The following is a 19,904-nucleotide window of genomic DNA, read 5'->3' as shown; positions in this document are numbered from 1 at the left end:
AGAGCTGTGAGTTGCCTATGTCAATTGTCTTTATAACCTTAGTCCGGTATGAGCATCAATGGTCTAATATTGAGCAGGTCTATATATCATCCTTAACCTTACCGTATTCAACGTAAAAGAAATGCTTGACTACATGCAAGATGTAGACCTTATCCCAATCACAAACAACAAAAGCTAAGCCAGAAGTATTTGAGAGACGTAGGTATAATGCAAGGAGTAGATTGAGAGAAGAATGTAAAAGTCCGAAGATGGTTTTTGACTGGTTTTAGGTAAATCAGGCCTTTGCCACCGCATCGACCTGATTAAGCGTAGACTGGGCCTCTTTAATCAGGGCCCTTCGCGCAGTCCGAGTCTCGTCGTCCACAACTTCAATGGAGTCCGCCTTGATCATGACCTGTGCCAGGATGGTCTCGCCGAGCTTCTTGTGTTCAAAATCACGAGTTTTCTCATCCTGCGGCGGGTCCGTGATGTACCGAGTACAGAGCGGGACGATCTCTTTGCGGAAATATGCGGTCAGACCGTGTACCTGCCCAAGCGGAGTGGTGAAGGTGTTCAGGTTTGGTGCTGGCGGTGGTAAGGCGTAACGGCTGCAGCCGTCAGAGGATGAAGTAGGTTGTGGGCGCTGAGCGGGCGACGCTGATGACTCGTTATCGTCAGAGTCGGCTGTGGACTTCTTCTTCCCCTTGTTCTTCTTCTTGCGTTTGTTCTTCTTGCTTCCATCCGACCTGGGTGTGAACTCGGTAATGTTTAGTGAAGATAATCGCGGAGTTTCTTCGCTCGTCCGCCCAATAGAGGATACATCGCTAGGCGTTCTAGTACCGGACTGTACTTCTGAAACAACACACAGAATCTCGGACTGTTGCTTGAGGCCCTCTGCACGACATGGCAACGAGTCATCATCTAGGAGCTTGCCCTTGTAAAGTAGTTTGATGCGGTTGGGATCGGCGGTACGCGTGACCTCTGCCGCGGCCTGCCGCAGCTGGCCAATGCTCAGGGTGCCATCGTTGATAGAGTACGGGGGGAAATGCAGTTCATAGGTTATTTTGCGGTGGTTCAGAATAAGCTTATCCGGCTCAGAGTCATCTTCCTCTTTATACGGACGAGACGGCGGATCGACAATGTCATCCGGCGTGAGGTAGGTATAGGGTCGCTCGCTGGTATTCGTCGACTGGTGAGGGGGTGCGGGACGACGCCAGAGGTTGCGCCAAGACATGACCACAAGGGCAATCGCGCAAGTGACAAGTGTAAGAGCGGCGGAAAGTTTGTTGTAGTCGGTACTGTAATATGAAGCCCAGTCGGACGGCGAGGAGAGGGCGCGCAGCAGGGACGTCGATGGGAAGGCGGGGCGTGAGATGAGGGGCAAGAGGAATTTATGGTGGAGAGAGTGTAACGAAGGGGGCAGGCTGGCGGTGATGTAATCCAGATAAAAAGCACACGTCTCGCCCAGAGAAGTCTGGGAAACGTGTGGGAGCAGATGGGTCATGAATTTATAATAGATCAGCCAGGAAAGATGGCCCTCTGGGAGCTGAGGTTATGGAAAAGGACACTCCTCTGGTCTGATCTTTTTCTCCAAGGCAGAGACAGCCTCAGCCTTGAGAAATGGTGGCCTGGACTCTGGGGAGAAACTGGCAAAACGCGAGTGACGGGTTTCTGCGGAGGCTCCAGGAAAATATCCGCAAAAGCCGCAGGCAGCTGTGGCACAGCATGCCTGTCAGCCACTGTTAAGCCACATTGTGGCTGACGACATAACACAGTATGTAATAGTGTGGCTCAGTTCGAGCAAGCAATGAGTGACTAGAAGCTGCACTTAAACATGAGAATCCCATCCACCTGAAAACTTGACATGCGCTGGCAATGGGGCTGTATTCCCAACGAGTAGTGGAAGCACTCATGCCACCATAAGCATCGTGACGGGATAGTTCCGATGGTAACTTCGACCGAGAAGTATCGTGCTTGTTCTGCATATATTTTGCTTTTCTCTGTACCTGAGACCAGGAAAGACTAGGGCTGCTTGATTGCCCGTTCCATGCATCGTACCAAGAATATTGTAAATATTATTATGAATATCATACGACCGAACTTGAATCATGTCTAAGTAAACGCCACTGCAATGCACGGTTAGAAAGCAGGCTCGTCTAAATTCTCACGCCTCCATTGGCAGGGCGGCCGCCGAACCATCGGGCTAGACCATTGTTACCATCGTTGCCATCATTGTTCATCCATCGGGGCAATCGAAACGAATCGTTCTGGAGCCACTGCGGCCGGCCTGCGGTCTCAATCGTGTTCCTCACACGATGTGCGAAAGACTGAAAAAAATTCTCCTCCTCATCCTCTTCTTGCACGACTGAAGTGCTGGCAACGGCGCTCCGGACAGACCTCGATGGGCGCGACGCATCGGTCAAGGGCGTGCGCGAAGAAGAGTACGCTTGTGTATTCCCATCCGCATTAATTGGACGTCGGGGAGACCGCTCATTGCGTGCGGAAAGTCCGAGGGAGCCAAGACCGCTGAGCTCCCGTTCAATCAGCTCGCGACCTTCTCGCCAGCCGCCTATCCCGTAGCCGCTGGGATTATTTTCCAGATCATCGTCATCCTCTTCAATGAGGCCAAAGCCACAGATGTTCCCAATGCGGCCGTAAAGGTTGAACATGGTAGCCCCAATGGGAATTAGGATAGCAACTGGGAAGAAGTAATCAAAGCCTTTTCCAAGTGGCGTTAAATCAATCCACTGGCCAAGGAAACGGTAGAATGTTGTGCTTTCTCGGACGTTCTTCGGTAAGAATGTCAAGAAGTTATACGCAATTGGCACAGTAAGCCGAGCAACTAGACTTGCATACCAACATGCACTTTCCCCGTACGTATTTCGACGCACCAATGCTCGGTTACCCCATACTTTCGCATCATTAACTCCAACTAATGCCGCAGAGCACATATACATTAGCCACATAGAGGCAATGACTTGTCGTCCAAATCCGACCGGCGCTGGTCTTTCATGATACGAGACAATGGACATGGTCACCACAGATAACCGGGGTGCTATGGACTTAATTAACTCGGACCATACGACACACACCGAGGCTGCTGCAAAGAGCGCTCCAAAGGCCAGTCGTAAGTTTGGGTATACATTCGTATACAGTTGGTACCGCATATAGGGAGTGAGGAACTTGGATTGCGCAAGGCAGGCGGAGCGCTGAGATTGATGAGTGAACTCAAGCTTTTTCGATGCGGAGGAGTTGATGATCGCTTGCAGATCGGCAGCGGTGTAGATTAAACGATCCCATGCGTCAACGAAGCGAGCTTTTTGATGCCTAGCGCGTTGAAGGCGCCTAGTCAAGTCCGCTAGATAGCGTTCCGTAATCACCGCTGGGACCGTGCTAGGACTGCTGGCGGGCTCTAGAAGTCCTGACCGAAGCTCCGGAGGAGTTGAGGTTTCGGCAAGTTCATCAATCCAATCTTGAAAGTCGCGGGCCGTCCCGGTCTTTCGAGACTGCAGTTGCGATACCTGGGCCTCGAGGGTCTCCAAATCATTAATGGCATCCATCAGGCGATCATGCATTAACGGTGCATGAGACTGAAGCCTCCGTAATCTGCCACTGGCACTGGCATTGCGGAAGAGTGTACGAGGTATAGAAACCAAACCATGTCCCATCAAGTAGATTGCAAGGACGAGACCCCAAACATAAGCCAGAGCCATGGCAAGGGCTTTGATGGTAGAGAACTCAAACCCATTCTGAATAGAAATGTAGATAAGGCCCACAGTCGCACATCCTAGGACGATCATCTGATATCGGGCGTTGGAACGGACGGAATATTGGATACGGGCTTTGGCATCGCGGTGTCCGGAGTCGATATATTCACCTAGTAATGGAAGAATGGCCCTGGTAGTGCAACGGAGATTAGATGCGAAGCTATTGAGGTCATTTACGAGGCAACATACCACGTGAGAACGAAGATCAACCAGTAGGCGATGCGCCAGGAGACCAAAAGAAGGCGCTCAGGAAGCCATATCGCGTTGGGACGGTCGCCCTTGTCACGCGAGCTTGAGGCCAGGTCAATGGGAACTAGAAGGACTACACTGGCGGGAAGAGCAAGCGCAAAAAAGACGGGGATAGATAAATATGCCGGCGTCGCCCGCAGAGTCAGGAACCGTCGGAGGAGTAGCAACACAAGCACGGAGATTATAAGGAGGGCTAAGGTGAAAAAGATGCTGGAGCCCACTGATATACTGGCTATCGTGATCATGGTGCTCGAGACGATAAATGTAGGCGAGGGATGTATAGGCAGAAAAGGGAGGCCTGATTTGATCGATCAACAATAATTGACCATGTCGCGGTCAGATTCAACAGACTAACGGAGACTATTGATCAAGAACCATTGAGCCAGACAGGAGAGGATATAAAAACAGAAAGAGAGCGGGCGCAAGAGTAAGGGGAGAAAATAGAAGTCTAAGGTAATTCTGTCCCTTTCCAGAAAAGAGAAGAGATTCTGGACTCCCGCTCTTGTCTGAGGCTGACGACGATGGATGATGGAAGGGGACCGAAGTGCCAATCACAATATAACCGGCTGGCGGAACGACTCCAGCGGCCGTGGGAGTGACGACAGCAGCTGAGATGGGCAGCCAAGCACACGTGACCGTGGCCTGTTTCTGGAGAACCATTCGTCTCTGATTGGCCGCTTGTATCATACCACTTTTGACTGCTGAACTCATTAAAAGTTTGGTTTGGAAGATTCCAAGGTTGGAGGAGCTATAATCGAGTAATACGCTATTTCTTCCTTTTTCTAATGGCTTCAGGTTCATTTGGTTGTGTTTAGGATAATAACAGTCATTTGATGCGGACCGAGTCCCGTTGCAGACTCGCCATATACTTGTACCACTCTCTTACACAGGAGGAGTTCCACCTGTACAGAGTACCTATAAAGCAGAAGGCTTCCCGGCTTATAAACTATCTGCCATAATCCTCAGGACAAGAGGCACTGTCATTAGACCACGATGCGGGAGAATCGAGTCCTCTGCACCTGCTACTCTCTAAATTTGCATGCATGTATCATACAACGAGGTAGAGTGGCTATACAAGTACAGTACTTTGTATACAGCAGGTGAAGCTACACAAGGCTTGGCCGTCAGACCTTGCGTCCTTCGAGCCAGTCATCGGGCTAAACGCCGTCCGACTGACTTGGTCCAGAGGAACCTTGAAGGAGGTTCCCGATCTCTAGTCTTCATGCTAACTCCATTCTGCTGTCACGACAGCCACTAACCCGCCCATCTTAGACCAAAAGCAGATCAAGAGTTGTCCAGGCCTATCCGTAGCTCTTGCTGGTCCCGCACCACATCACCTCCATGATCCATCTTCATCAACTCTTCACCTCTCCTTTCATTACCACTTACCAATTTCCCAATCTTCCCATTCCTCCCTTGTTGCCATTCATTTTGGGCACCGTTACTCGTCCCCGAGTCTTCCATCCTCCCTTCCCTCTCTCTCTCTATCTCTTCTTCCCTGAACAGGCTTTCGTACTTTCACTCGGCTGACTTGGCTCTCATTGCCCGCCACATCACTGGGCAGCAACTTGTTTTACCCTCTTTTTGGTAGGCTTGCTAACCTCATTGCCCTCCTCTCTCCTCTTCTCTCCTCTCCTCCCTCTCTTCTCTCTTCTCTTCCCCCTCCTAAGTTTTTAACTTCCTCCGACCGGTCTTTTAAGACTTGCTTTTTCCTCCGGGCTGCCAGCCCGCTCTGTCCCTGTTCCTTTCCCTGCTCTTAGATTCATTATTCCCCATCCTCCCGCCGAATTCGTTTCAGGCCTTCCCCTTCCTCATATTACGATCAACCTGACACTCGCTTTTCGTTTAGCTCTCTCGAAACCGTTTCTTTTTCGATTTTACTTTTTTTCTTTTGGCTCCCGGCGCTCTTGGAGCCTGTTTCGATATTCCCTTCGATCGATAAATCCCCGTCGTTCATGAGCCTTGAGGTCGATTCAAATTGTTCTGCAGCCACTTGGGTCCCGTGTAACTGCAAACATCCCTGCCAGTGATCCAACCCTCGCCCGTGCAATTCTGAGAGCGTCTCCTCCCCCCAAGCCATTCACTGGCCTCCACCAACGAATTTGCCTTGAGCTAGACGCTGCTGCGCGAACGCCCTGTTTTCTGTTGGGTTGGTTCCTTTTGCGAGCGACACATTTCCTCTATCTCTCTGGACCGGCCATTGCATTTCACCCTCGAATAGCAGCGATCCCGATCGTCTCGCCCTCGTAATACTCCAGGCCCATCACTCAATTTCGAGTCGCGTATTCTCATTCTCCTCGGCACCACTGGCTTTTCATTCAGATTTCATAACATTGGAATCTACCTTATTGCTAATCCTGATACCGCCTTCTCAACACCTTTCGAATTTCGAATACCTTGTGCTATCCAAGTCCAATATCGTGGGCTGTCCTCGTCGGCGGATGCTGATTCCACCAAAAGGCTTGCGCGGACTTATCCTCGATCCCCGCTAAGGGGGTTGTTGACATGAACCCCGCAAATTTCCCCAATGTCAATGGGGCCATGAGCGCCGGAGTGAAGCCCCCGGGCCAGATGCAAGGTGTTCCCAAAGCCGACATGCAACATATCCTCAACAATGTTGCTCAGATGTTACAGAGTCAGGGCCCTTGGAGTGGCTGGAGGGCGGAGGTTTCGGTCAGAGACCGGACATTCAAAGTACATCAGATGTGAGTTCTTTTTTTTTTTTTGGACTACCTCTCTGTCGCTAAGCACAACGTCATTGACTGGTATTTCTATCCAACCTCCAGGATCACCTCTCTTCGCTTAATACAACCCCAAATCGAGCTACGAAATGCCGCACAAGCGGCTATGTCATTCGAGGTCAAGGCGTTCAAAGAAGCCGCCACCAAGGTATGCCTGGTTCCGGTTCCGCTTTTCTTAGTCATACCTCTAAACAAACCTTTGTCCTCTAGGCCGATTACGACAGAGAGTTTAATGACAAACTCGTCCATATCCGAGACACAAGAGCTAGACACGCCGCGGCGATGCAGGGAGGCATGATGCAACAAGGGCCGCCGACCGGAATGATAGGGGTTGGGCAACCCCCATTCTCACAGCAGATGTCTCGATCGATGCAGCCGTCGCCGATGCCTGGTCAACAGCAGATGCAAATGAGCATGAACAATTCGGGTCAACAGGCAGCCGTTCCACAGCGCCAGCAACAGCCACAGCAGCCACAAGCGATGCTTCAGCAACAGCGCCCGCAGCAACGGCCCGGAGGTGCCGCCGCGCTTAACGACGATCTGAATTCTCTAACGCCCCAAGAGTATGACAACGTCTGTCGCATAGCGACCCAGATTCTTCAGAAGACATCTCCTGAGGATATGAGCAAGATTAAAATGAACTTGCAAAATATGAGCCCCGACCAGAAGGTTTACCTCTCCAAGAAAGGCATGGATCCCATTACATATTTCTTTCGATGCCAAGCTATGAATCATATTCGTCGAGTCAAACGTTCTCGCCTGGAGATGAGTCGGAATAATCAGAACAATGGGGGAGACTCTGCGAATAATATGATGGGTGATCCTATGATCAACCCTCAGCAACAACGCCAGATGTTTCAAAACATGGTGAACATGCCCCAGAGAAATCCTTCGTTTTCCATGGGTAACCAGCAGACACTTGATCCTTCGGCGTTTATTGGTAACGTCGAAAATATTCAGGGTCAGCAGGCTGACGGATTACGCTCTCAAGAGGCTGGCCAACTTGTCGTCCCCGCTAGCTCATCCCAAATGAATCAACAGTCATTTAACGCAACCCAAAATATGTTTCCGGTCGGGCAACAACTTGCCCAGGGCAATCAGGTCAACATGAACAATGCTGGAATCAGTCCCCAATTTCTGACACAACAACATCTACCAAACGCTCAACCAGGTCCGCAGGATCGGACTCAACAAGCAACCCAATTTCAGTCGCAGCCTCAAACAACACAGGCACAACGTGTGCAAGCGGCTCAGAAAGCGCAAATGGCCATATCACAGGCGAATATGCAACAACCAATAACCCAGAGCCCAGCGATGCCCATGTTGAATCGCCCAATGGCGGCCCCGGGGCAAATGTCTCCTGCACAGGCTGCAGCCCAAATCCACCCGTCCTCGAGACAAGCGAGTACGAAACAACTTCCGGCCAACGTTCAGCCCATGGGCACACAGCATGGAATTCAAAATCGTCCTCCGATGCCCGCGAATTTCCCACCGCACATCCAGGAGCAGCTGGCTCGAATGACCCCCGAACAGCGGAATGCTTTCTTCCTCACCCAGCAACGTCGTATCATGGCAAGCAACCCAGCTCTGGCTAGACAGAATGCCGTCCAGCCTAACATGGCAATGCAGCAGGGCATACCACAATCCGGCCAAAGTCAACAGATGATTAACGGCCAGATGGTTAACCCTCAGAACATGCGAGCTTCAATGGATATGCAGCAGCAATTTGCGTCATTGGGTGGCGCCCAACAACCGAACCAGATGATGCCCGGGCAACAAATGAGCGTTCAACAACGGCAGCAGCAGCTTCAGCAACAACAGCAACTTCATCAGTTCCAGCTTCTTCGCTTACAAGCCGGGTCCAATATGGAAATGACTCCCGAAGAGATTAGTCGTATGGATAATATGCCTTTTCCTCCGGCAATCTTCAATAACAACCCAAATGCGGCATCAATACCTAAAAACATCAAAACTTGGGGCCAGTTAAAACAACTGGCAGCAGCAAGTCCGCAGCTTCTAGGCGGATTGGATCATCAAAAATTGATGACATATCAAAAATTTCATCTGGCTCAGATTTTAAAGGAGACTAGCAATAGAAATCCTGAGCAGAAGGGCCAGCCTTCTTGGGCGTCCGCAAACTTCCAGGGCCAGCCTCAGCCGTTTATGAATGCTCAGCAATTCCAGCCCGGGCAGCAACAAGCACAATTTCCTATGCCGCACATGCGGCAGATCACACCACAAGAACTCCAAATTGCTCGTCAGCGCTTGGGTGCGCAAGTGCAGTCCCTCAGTGACGAGCAATTGAGCGAGCTCCTCCGCCAAAGGCATATGCATGCGGTCCAAGCCCGAGCAGCCCAGGCTCTTGCAAACCAGCAGAATCAGAAGTCACAAGCGCATATTCCACCTGCCACGTCCCAAGTCAAGCCGGAACAACAAGCTCAGCATCAAGTACCGCAGCGAATCCCACAGAATCAAGCGATAAAGACGCAGGCTGTATCTCCGTCCAAGGCCGCCAAAGGGCCAGCCCCCAAGCAGACACCGCCAACGGCGAAGAGAAAGTTACAGAATGAAGAAATGGCCATTGCTCAGGCTTCCCCTATCCAGAACTCGAATCAGCCTGCGATTCCCCAAAATTTGCCGGTGACAGCACCTTCCAGGCCGGCAATGCAGTTTACCCGAGAGCAATTAGCAGCAATGACGCCGCAACAGCGGATGCAAATAGAGGCTCATCTCCGTCGACAGCAAGGTCACGCACGTGGTACAATCAGTAGAGCTGCTGCAGAGAAGGCGTGGAGTAACTTACCCGAGAGTATCCGACAGTTGTATAATGAGCTCGGCAAGAATGCCCCAGAGGACAAGCCAGTTGCTGTTACGCCGGAGCAAAGGACCGCAATGAATCAACAACTTCGGGATTGTACAGACTATCTGGGTAGGATGGATGCGCTAGTTCAGTTCGTTGCGAAAGTCCCTGGGCAAGAGAAAAATCTGCGAAGCTTGCTTGGAATGGTATATTTTCATCGCTCCTTCTTTGTTTAATATCAATGTACTGACATTCATCAGCGTATTCAACTGATGCGCCAATTTAAACCCAGTCCGGATTGGGCATTGAACGATCAGTTCACGATCACTCCGGAATATTTGATCGGCACTACCAATTACATCAAGAAACTGTTCCATCATATGATCGCGCGCGTCAACCAACAGCAGAACCAAGGGCCCGGGCAGCGGGTCGGCATACCTCAGGGACCTAATTCACAACAGACAAATCAGAACATGCCCCCGCTCAACGCTAGCAATCTTCAGCAGCTTCAGCAACAAGAAGAGGCCCTTCAGCGGGCCCGCAGAGCGTCAAGTCAAACCGCTCCGTCAGGGGCAATCCCGGCAGCGCCATTCGGGGCACCCTCCCCACAGGGCGTTCCACATGCTTATGGACCCGGAAGTATACCACCCCAGGAACTTAAACTTCCTCCCCCAAAGCGGAGAAAGCAGTCGCATCCAAGTACTACCCCTGTCTCCGGTCCGTCAGGGGCCAAGGCGCAAGCGAACAAACAGGCGGCAGCCGAAGCCAGGCCAATCAATGGCGCTTTCAAGTGTTCGGTTCCCGAGTGTCAATATTACTACCAAGGGTTTGAAAGCCAGGAAGATCTCGATAAGCACGTTGAAGAAAGTCATAAGGCTGAGGAACCCATCGAGAATGCCCTCCAATTCGCGCTTCAATGCTTCAGTACTCTGGTTAAGGATGAACAAAAGCCTGATTCTCAGGGTCTGACGAAGGGATTCGGCTTCGCTACGGCACTGCCAGCGAAGCAGGAAGTGAAGGCCGAGGGAGCGACACCTGTTTCCGGGGCGACACCTATGGGACGAGTCTCGAGCCAGCTGGCCGCGAAGCCTGCTTCTCCAGCGTCCAGTCAGCAGCTGACTCCAGTTCGCGGAGCGACCAAAGGTTCTGGCTCGATGTCTGTTAAGCCTACATTGAGCGAAGATGGCAAGAAAGATTCGAGGAAAACGGCGGAGTATGACCCAGCATCCATGGCAAAAGATTTGTGGGCAGACAGCGCCATTTCTTTTGAGGCCATTCGTGATGCATTTGGCAACTTGAGTGAAGATCATGATCTGGATCTTGGTGTGATGGACGAATTCCTCAACGCTGAGATGTTTAACGGTACCCAGGATACGCCAGACTCAGTGGAAACCGGCGTCGTTACCCAGACTCCCAAGGACGGCGAGGTGCTGAAGAATGACGAAGGGATCAATAAAGACTCGGTTGCCACAGACGGAAGTTGGATTCCTGCAGATTGGTGCCGCCTGCCGGGTCGGTTCGAAGATCCTCTAATAAAGGATGAAGTGTGTAAGGAGATTGATTGGGATATGATTGATCTCAAAGATGGAACACTAAGCGCTGACGACAATGGTATTGCCATATATGCCATGTAACCATGGGGAATGGCATCATGGCGGTTCAAATGGGGCGTGGCCTATTACCATTCCCATAGACGGTCTACTTCTCGACAGTTTTGGCATAAGCATGCAACAAATATGTATCATATGCTGCGGGGGCGTTAATTGTCCTATATTTTTGTGTTTCATGCGGATCTATTAGCAATGGCGTTCTCGGGAGGGTTGAGCGAAAAATGGGTCTCATGAAGTACAGTTACCGAGTACAGGAGCACTCGGGGTTCTTACTATTCAGAATAATGATCGGAATGTCATATTACTGCCTACTACGTATCTACCACTTTTATCAACCAACCACCCCATTCCTACATAGTACTCGGTGATATCAATGCATATCGTCATCGGACCCACAGGTCACGGGAGATCCGCGGGCTGATAAGACAAGGACCGCCGACTTGCTCCAACTCCATTTCTACCTCCTCTTTCCTGCTCTCTGATGCGCATCGATAATTTTGGTGCTCTTTTTGGTTCTTTCTTTCTCTTTTGGCTATAATAAGCCATATTAGAATATTAATAGCAACTTGGCGAGCTCTCGTTTAACAAGGACCCTTTGAGCAAGCCTTAATTCTGCTCTTCAGAGAGCCAGCACAGTCACCCTTCTGTCCTTCCTTTTGCGCTGCCTCTCTCTATACTCGCAGCGATCAGTCGGACAAGATGGCGAGCAAGGCGGTCATACCTTTTCTTGTCACGATGATGCTTGTGACAGGAGTGTGCAATACCATTCTCAATAAGTACCAGGTGAGAGCCGAGGGTGATGATTTCCAGCTCAGTGGACGTAACTCATGCAACGAGATTTAAGGACATGCAATGCGTCAGAAACTGTGACTCGCCGAATCCTAAAGACCATCGTCTCTTTGAACAACCAGTTATTCAGACGTGAGTCAACGAAGTTATCGAACGTCGGGCGGTAGACATGCTGACTCTGCGGCAAAAGTATTCAGATGTTTATCGGGGAGATGGGCTGTTGGCTTGTTGTCCTCATGTCCCATCTTTATAAACGACACCTCGCTCCTCGACTTTTTCAGGACCAGTCGCCTCTGCTAGCCGGCGGCTATCGCCCAGTGAACGTCGTCGATGGAGATGACGAAGATCAGACAATTGACGGACCCAGTGATAACAATGACCCCTCGAAAGATTTACGACTGCCAGACGGCCGCATACCACTTCGTGGCCTGAGGACATTTCTCCTTGCAGCGCCGGCATGCTGTGATATTGCGGGCACTACTCTTATGAACGTCGGTCTGCTGTTCGTGGCTGCAAGTATTTACCAGATGACTCGCGGAGCCTTGGTTCTATTTGTCGGTCTTTTCAGCGTCCTCTTCCTTCGCCGTAAACTGTACTTGTACCAATGGCTAGCACTTTGCGTGGTGGTTCTCGGTGTTGCGTTGGTCGGTCTTGCAGGTGCGCTGTTTGGCGACAACAAGGGTCATGATATCACCCAAGAAACTGTAGCAGCAGCTGTTCGATCCGCAACAATCGAAGTTGGAACAACCGCACAGACTCCAGAAGCTGTGAGAGCTGTTGTGGGCGTACTCCTTATCGCCGCAGCTCAGATATTCACTGCTTCGCAATTCGTCCTCGAGGAATGGATACTGGAGAACTATGCCATGGAGCCGCTCCAAGTCGTTGGCTGGGAAGGTATCTTCGGATTTTGTGTGACTGTCATCGGGTCCATCATCCTGTACCTAGGTGTGGGACGTACAGAAGCAGGACGGTACGGATATTTTGACGCGAGGGAGGGTTGGCACCAGGTCTTCACCCACAAGGCTGTGGCCGTCTCGAGCGTCTTGATCATGATCAGCATTGGGTATGAATACTTCCTTTTTCCATATTTCTCCACTATCACCCGAATTCATTGCTAATCCTTTCTCAAATAGTGGCTTTAACTTCTTCGGCCTCTCCGTCACCAGAACCGTATCCGCTACATCTCGCAGCACGATTGATACCTGCCGTACCCTCTTCATCTGGCTAGTATCGCTAGGTCTAGGGTGGGAAACCTTTAAATGGCTGCAGGTAGCTGGTTTCGCTTTGCTTGTTTATGGAACATTCTTGTTCAACGATATCGTCCGCCCACCGCTGAAGGCTTGCCTTCCTAGAGAAGGTAGAGGAAGGGTCCTTCTGCCTGAGGAACCCATTGAGCACAATTAAACCGCTAAGCAATTGTGTTCTCGCTGCACCCTCTTTTCCACTCCTTTTCATTATCCCTCATTGGATTGCTATGTTATGTCTTGTCTTTTCGGTTTTTACACCCAAACTTTTGTAGTGCTATAAGGCATTCGGCGTTTTGGGTACTCGGGTGCTCGGTTGTTCTGGACACTATTGTTTTTCTTTGCAATCCGGTTCGTTGACGAGTGTTTCTCGAGAGCAAATATATATACATATGATTATATCGGTCATAATGTTCCAAACAAAATACATATATAGGTTTGGAATGGGAGAAACCACCCTTGTCGAAACACATCTATCACCTTGAAGCCTCTACCTGTAACTCTCTACGTAAACAGTGTTTTGAGTAGAAACAGTACCATTAAAAAAGAGAAAAAGAAAAGAAATCGAACGAAACTTACAGTTTTAGATCCATAGGAAAACAATCTCGCAACAAATCAACACACTCCAGTCAACAGCACGTCTAGAATACAAAGGTATAGTGATAGGGAATATGAGTAAGGAATAATGTAGTCGGGTATATTGCTTGTAGGAAAGGAAGAACAAAGAAAAAGGTGGGGAGTGGGTTCGAGGTGTAAGTGCAGTAACTGGTAAAAATTCAAGTAAGAAAGCTCTAGACAAGGACGTATAATGTACACATCTAGTTCTGACGTTAGCTGGATCCTAATCCCAGTATTAAGGGGAATCGCCTTACCAAGGAAAGACCGAAAATCATCGAAAGCCAGAAAAAGACATTCTACGAAGTACAGCGTGGTTAGATGGTTCTTTGAGGAACATGGGAAGTAAGGCTTACGTTGAGAGTCGTCTTGTGGCGGAAATACTTCGACTTCTGGATGGCGATAATCGGCAGCTGGAGCATCATGGCGAGGAAGCCGTATCCGCGCAGCTTCTTTGTGATGCAACTCATCACGAGCTCGTGGAAGATCGAGCTTACAAGGAAGGTGATGAACATGGCGACGGGCTTGGAGAAATGTGATAGAGAGGAAAAGTAGACGTGGCGGCGGAGGAAATGATGGACGGGGACATTCCACTCGCGGGAGAATTCGAGCCTGCATTGGATCTCTGGTGAGTACAGCGTACCAAAATGAGTTATTTGTCGACTTACCAGTCGCAAGAGTTCCACCAGTCCGAGTAGAAGTGGCGATCGGCGAAGTAAGTTAGCTCCGCGAACGCGCCCAAGACGTACTCGAAGATGACAAGAAAGACAAGCAGGAATGTGATCATGAAGGGGAAAAGAAGCATGCTGATTGCTTCAGCCATGATGAGAGCCTTGTCTGAAAGCGTGTATGCAGCATGTAAGCGGACGCCCGCCTCCGCGAGGACAGGCAGGATGAACTCTTCGCTCACAAGCGTCAAGAGGAAGATGCACCCAAATACTGCGAGGGTTTTGTATCCGACCTCCATCCACGACCTTTCTTTGCTACGGGGATACTCGAGCTCGTAGCAGAGAGTGGGGCAGAAGATGAAGTCGACGTAGTTGTATAGCGTAAGGTTCTGGGGATACGTAACATTGCCCATTGGCGAAGTTAACTCAGTAGCTAGGTCGTCGCGCAGTTGTGCAACTGAGTTCGACCGCTTATGCGTACTAGGTCGTCGTAGTGGCTGCTTGGAAGTGGGCACCTCAGGATACCGAACAGCCTCACCTGTTGGTTGCGAACCAGGCTTATCCAATTCTGAGAGTCGACGCTCTGTTGCGCTCAGATGGCCGTTGTAGAAGGCGTAAGAGTGGATTTTCATGAGAATAGTCAGGGTGTGCAGTGTGAAGAAGACCTGCGCAGTCCATGTCCAGCGCAGCATAAATGGCCACCTGTGAATCCGTCAGCTTTGAAAGCGTTTGTAAAAACGGCTTACTGGAATGGACTCACTTAATCCATACACCAAGCCAGACCACTTCAAAGATACTCTGCAACACGATACCCCCTCTTTCCCACCGGAACAGGCCGTTGTTCCTAGACAGATACTGGAGGGGGATAACGAGCCCACTGGTGCAGACCATAGCAACATCGCTGAATCCCATAGACCATACGTTTGCGGTCAGAAGACTCCATACCCTCACTCTGAGGGGATAGCCGGTATCCTTGATGTTGCGCAGCACCGTTGTCACCACCATGATAAACAAGCCTATCCAGAAGAGTGTGAAGAAACCGCGGAAGTTATGATAATCGCTTCGCGGGTCAAAGTGCGACACACGGGGGACGTAATGAATTGTGTAAAAAAGTCGGTTACGAGCCCTGGCCTGTTTCCTGGCCGTCGATATCGAATGCGCAGACGGGGGCGCATCTTCGGGGATAGGGGTCGAGTGACCGCTGCAGGCTCAAGCATTAGCGAAGGACTGAGGAAAAGTTCACGACCCCAAGCAAGCACCTACCTCGATTCGGTGTCCAGCTTCTCTATTTGTGAAGAGAGCAAAACGTCTTCAACTTTCCTTGCGTCAGGAACAGCACGTGGCCGTAACACGGCGGAACCGTCCTGGTGTGAGACGGCGGAGGACATCCTGGCAAGTGGTCGAGGTTTGATTGAATGTAGATGCAAATAAAGATACAGCTCACATTGATCCGGAAACTTCTGCACAGAACAGAAGTGCAGACAATCCGAGTAAGCTTGTTTATAAATACTTCCTGGGTGGACACGGCAGTGACGGCAGGGCTGAGTTCTTATGTTGGAGTGGGCCCGCCATAGCATAGCATCATAGTCCTCGCCAGGGCTGTCCTGAACAGGGATCATCGCGGACTTGGCCACTCAGGAATAACCTCCTGGTTTCCTCAGGATGACCTTTGCCCCGTAGCCCATGCAGGGATACGACCGGACGAACCGATGCCATTGATTCCGGGATACTGAGCCTTGGAGACCAGGTTTTCCGAGACTCCGGTTCCTCGCGCTTCTCGCGTTCCGCCTGTACATGTGCAATGATTGATTACTACTGATTATTTATCCACTTCATAAATGATCGCTCGGCGCGGTAATTGTTACGTAGTAGGACGACTGACACAGTCCAGCTGACACTTCCAATATTCATACCTGATATTTCAGGAATAAATTACCGCACGTGATACACATTGAGCTATTCCTCAACAGGAAGGGAGCGCCAAGAGCTGGACAGCCAGGTCGCATTCAGTCACTCAGCGACTCGGCCAGGCTCACCTGTGCTCCATATCTTCACTGCTTCACCTTCGTTTTATACCGGGATTGCGTGGACTGGCTTCTTCGCATCCCTCTTACATCTCCAGGTCCCTTCTTCCTCCAGTCTCCTTTTCCGCCTTTGTTACCTTTCCCGCGGGGGATCTTTGTGGCCGCCGCCATGGCATCCCGTGAGTTTCTGCCCGTTGTTTGATCCCCACCACTCCTATTCCTGCCCTCAGCTGCAGTTCGGTTTTGCTCACAACAAGCCCCCCGGGATCAATCCAGTGAAGCAATTCATTCGCAATGTTCGGTCAGCCAAGACAATCGCAGACGAACGAGCAGTCATCCAAAAAGAAAGTGCCGCCATCCGTGCGTCGTTCAGGGAAGAGAGCCATGATTCGAGCATTCGGTTAGCATTCACAACTATACTCTACTTTATGCCTCGCTTTGAACCAATATCTCATATGTCCGGACAGGAGAAACAACGTGGCTAAGCTGCTTTACCTATTCACACTTGGCGAGCGTACACATTTCGGCCAGATTGAATGTCTGAAATTACTAGCGTCTCATCGGTTCGCCGACAAACGGTTGGGTTATCTAGGCACGATGTTGTTGCTGGACGAAAACCAAGAGGTCTTGACTCTGGTGACGAATTCGCTGAAAAAGTGAGTGGTCTCTGAGTTCTTCGTCCGCTCACTCGTCTGATCTCTTGATATTCTAGTGATCTCAACCACTCCAACCAATATATCGTCGGTCTTTCCCTCTGCACCCTGGGCAACATTGCTTCCGTGGAGATGTCTCGTGACCTGTTCACCGAAGTTGAATCTCTCCTTTCCACAGCCAACCCCTACATTCGGCGAAAAGCAGCTTTGTGCGCTATGCGCATCTGTCGCAAAGTTCCCGACTTGCAGGAGCACTTCCTTGAAAAGGCAAAGAACTTGTTGTCGGATAGGAATCACGGTGTCCTTCTGTGTGGTCTTACTTTGGTAATCGATATGTGTGAAGCGGAGGAGTCAGAAGAAGGTCAAGAAGGAGTGATCGAAATGTTCCGACCTCTTGCCGGAAATCTTGTGCGTGCTTTGAAGGGCTTGACCACTTCTGGGTATGCCCCGGAGCATGATGTATCTGGAATTACAGACCCCTTCGTCCAGGTCAAGATCCTACGTCTGCTTAGGGTTCTGGCACGGGGCGATACTGCTACAAGTGAACTGATCAACGACATCCTCGCACAAGTGGCGACCAACACCGACTCTTCAAAAAATGTGGGAAATGCGATCCTATACGAGGCTGTCCTGACTATTCTCGATATCGAAGCCGACTCGGGTCTGAGGGTTCTCGGTGTCAACATTCTCGGAAAGTTCCTCACCAACAAGGACAACAACATCCGATACGTCGCGCTTAACACGCTAAACAAGGTTGTCGCAATTGAGCCGAATGCAGTTCAGAGACACCGCAATACTGTCCTGGAATGTCTCCGTGACCCAGACATTAGCATCAGGAGACGAGCTCTTGACCTGAGCTTCCTGCTGATTAACGAGAGCAATGTTCGGGTTCTGGTAAGGGAGCTGTTGGCGTTTTTGGAAGTGGCCGACAACGAATTCAAGCCCGCTATGACGACCCAAATCGGCATAGCTGCCGACCGTTATGCCCCTAATAAGCGGTGGCATGCCGACACCATTCTGCGGGTCCTCAAGCTAGCTGGTGCCTACGTCAAGGAACAGATTCTGTCGTCTTTCGTACGCCTTATCGCAACGACACCGGAATTACAGACTTACTCGGTGCAAAAACTATACGTATCATTGAAAGAGGACATCTCGCAAGAGGGCCTTACCCTTGCTGCCACTTGGCTTATCGGTGAGTATGGCGACAACCTACTCCGCGGGGGTGAATATGAAGAAGAAGAACTCGTCAAAGAGATCAAGGAAAGTGACATTGTCGATCTTTTTGACAATATCCTCAACAGCACATACGCTACACAGACGGTGGTTGAATACATCACCACAGCTTCAATGAAGCTTACTGTCCGTATGTCTGATGCGTCGCAGATTGAGCGGCTCCGTCGGTTACTGCACAACCGAACTGCTGATCTGAGCGTGGAGATTCAGCAGCGTGCTGTAGAATACAGCAACCTGTTTGGTTATGACCAGATCCGTCGGGGTGTCTTGGAGCGTATGCCTCCTCCCGAAATCCGTGAAGAGCAGCGGGTTCTGGGTCCGTCAACCAAGAAGCGACAGAGCAAGATGCTCAAGGACAAGACGAGGAAGCCTATTAAGATGGCCGAGCAGGATATGCTTCTTGATCTCATGGGAGGCTCCGATGTTCCGGTAACCAGTCCAACCATGAACGGATCTCAGAACACCGCCGATCTCCTGGCGGACATCCTCGGCGGCGATTCTGGTCTATCATCCCCTGCTCCTCAACCCGCTCAACAGCCAGTCTCAAATAACAGTGCGATCATGGATTTGTTCGGTTCGAACGGTGGTACACCGTCTCCCAATCCCGTTCCCGCCTCGGCATCTCTCGATCTGTTAGGAGGCGCCGGCGCTCCAGTTTCAACACCCTCCCCTTCGACATCCACTGCGTACACAGCATACAACAAGAACGAATTGGTGCTTTCTCTGCAGGTCCAGCGAGGCAACAACAATACAGCTCAGATCCAAGCTCGGTTCCGAAACCAGTCGAGCTTCAGCCAATTTACCAGCGTTGGTCTCCAGGCTGCTGTGCCGAAGAGCCAACGCCTGCAACTCAGCGCCATCAACAAGGCAGAGCTCGAAGCCGGAGACGAGGGTGTTCAGATGCTAAAAGTCACTGCGCTCAATGGGGTAAGTCTTTTCCTACCTAGGTTTATTCGTTCCTGCCTGATTACTAACTTTTTTAGCCACTCCCACCAAAACTCCGCCTTCGTCTCCGCGTCACATACGCAAAGGATGGCTCTGAACCCACAACAGACCAAGTCGACTGGTCTGAGTCGTAAATAACGACCTCAACCCAAACCCGTACAGTACATTCGAGTTTTAGAACAGTCAAAAGGAGTTCTATCTGCGCAGGTGTTCTGGTTGCAGATCGAATCACATAGTCTTTATAATACCATACCATACCTTTCATATTGGGCTGATCCTCTGCGGGACAAATTATGAGTTACCAAGGCCGCTGCTAGTACTCGTGACAAAGGTACTTGCCATCCACCATGTTTGTATTGTCTCTGGGGCAAAAGTTCCGTAGTGACTATCTACGAAATGAGTTATAATGAGTTGCTTCAGAAGCGAGGCTATCTAGATCACCAAGACATTTGACTCAGATGTCTATCTTGGAGCCCCATCTGCAAGTAAGGCTTCACCGCAATTACACCAAAAATACATCAGTAGACACTTAAAGATTGGCACTACTGTTTAATGCAGCGATAAACGAAAGATATGCTATGATGTCG

General features: G+C 50.4%; 6 protein-coding genes across 6 annotated transcripts; 3 read left to right on the top strand and 3 right to left on the bottom strand.

The window, feature by feature from the left end:
* Window positions 1-1,602, bottom strand: BDW70DRAFT_44915 (uncharacterized protein). Its single transcript, XM_073744033.1, has one exon. It carries the CDS (start codon window positions 1,481-1,483, stop codon window positions 275-277), a length of 1,209 nt encoding a protein of 402 aa, XP_073596415.1. The 5' UTR covers window positions 1,484-1,602; the 3' UTR covers window positions 1-274.
* A 447-nt stretch (window positions 1,603-2,049) lies between these two features.
* Window positions 2,050-4,341, bottom strand: BDW70DRAFT_44913 (LMBR1 domain-containing protein). The gene is made up of 2 exons (XM_073744032.1): window positions 3,936-4,341; window positions 2,050-3,876 (listed from the first exon to the last, which is right to left on the bottom strand). The coding sequence occupies exons 1-2, from the start codon at window positions 4,238-4,240 to the stop codon at window positions 2,136-2,138; spliced, it is 2,046 nt and encodes a 681-aa protein (XP_073596414.1). The 5' UTR covers window positions 4,241-4,341; the 3' UTR covers window positions 2,050-2,135.
* Window positions 4,342-6,288: 1,947 nt separating this feature from the next.
* Window positions 6,289-11,269, top strand: BDW70DRAFT_44899 (uncharacterized protein). Its single transcript, XM_073744030.1, has 4 exons — window positions 6,289-6,700; window positions 6,782-6,884; window positions 6,947-9,742; window positions 9,797-11,269. The coding sequence occupies exons 1-4, from the start codon at window positions 6,501-6,503 to the stop codon at window positions 11,168-11,170; spliced, it is 4,473 nt and encodes a 1,490-aa protein (XP_073596413.1). The 5' UTR covers window positions 6,289-6,500; the 3' UTR covers window positions 11,171-11,269.
* Window positions 11,270-11,619: 350 nt separating this feature from the next.
* BDW70DRAFT_135374 (putative nucleotide-sugar transporter) lies at window positions 11,620-13,666 on the top strand. Its single transcript, XM_073736671.1, has 4 exons — window positions 11,620-11,929; window positions 11,991-12,067; window positions 12,126-12,998; window positions 13,069-13,666. Exons 1-4 carry the CDS (start codon window positions 11,846-11,848, stop codon window positions 13,337-13,339), a joined length of 1,305 nt encoding a protein of 434 aa, XP_073596412.1. The 5' UTR covers window positions 11,620-11,845; the 3' UTR covers window positions 13,340-13,666.
* Window positions 13,667-13,675: 9 nt separating this feature from the next.
* Window positions 13,676-15,988, bottom strand: BDW70DRAFT_135372 (putative sterol o-acyltransferase (APE2)). The gene is made up of 6 exons (XM_073736670.1): window positions 15,726-15,988; window positions 15,223-15,663; window positions 14,463-15,164; window positions 14,151-14,406; window positions 14,052-14,093; window positions 13,676-13,997 (listed from the first exon to the last, which is right to left on the bottom strand). The coding sequence occupies exons 1-6, from the start codon at window positions 15,848-15,850 to the stop codon at window positions 13,971-13,973; spliced, it is 1,593 nt and encodes a 530-aa protein (XP_073596411.1). The 5' UTR covers window positions 15,851-15,988; the 3' UTR covers window positions 13,676-13,970.
* Window positions 15,989-16,952: 964 nt separating this feature from the next.
* On the top strand, window positions 16,953-19,758 carry BDW70DRAFT_44854 (AP-1 complex subunit gamma). Its single transcript, XM_073744029.1, has 2 exons — window positions 16,953-19,299; window positions 19,356-19,758. Exons 1-2 carry the CDS (start codon window positions 17,272-17,274, stop codon window positions 19,449-19,451), a joined length of 2,124 nt encoding a protein of 707 aa, XP_073596410.1. The 5' UTR covers window positions 16,953-17,271; the 3' UTR covers window positions 19,452-19,758.
* Window positions 19,759-19,904: the final 146 nt, after the last annotated feature.

The sequence above is a fragment of the Aspergillus foveolatus genome (genome assembly GCF_047715535.1).
Source record: "Aspergillus foveolatus strain CBS 279.81 unplaced genomic scaffold BDW70scaffold_21, whole genome shotgun sequence".
NCBI classification, from domain to species: Eukaryota; Fungi; Ascomycota; class Eurotiomycetes; order Eurotiales; family Aspergillaceae; genus Aspergillus; species Aspergillus foveolatus.
The sequence above is the reverse complement of the archived record's forward strand: the minus strand, read 5'-3'. Positions and strand labels throughout refer to the sequence as shown.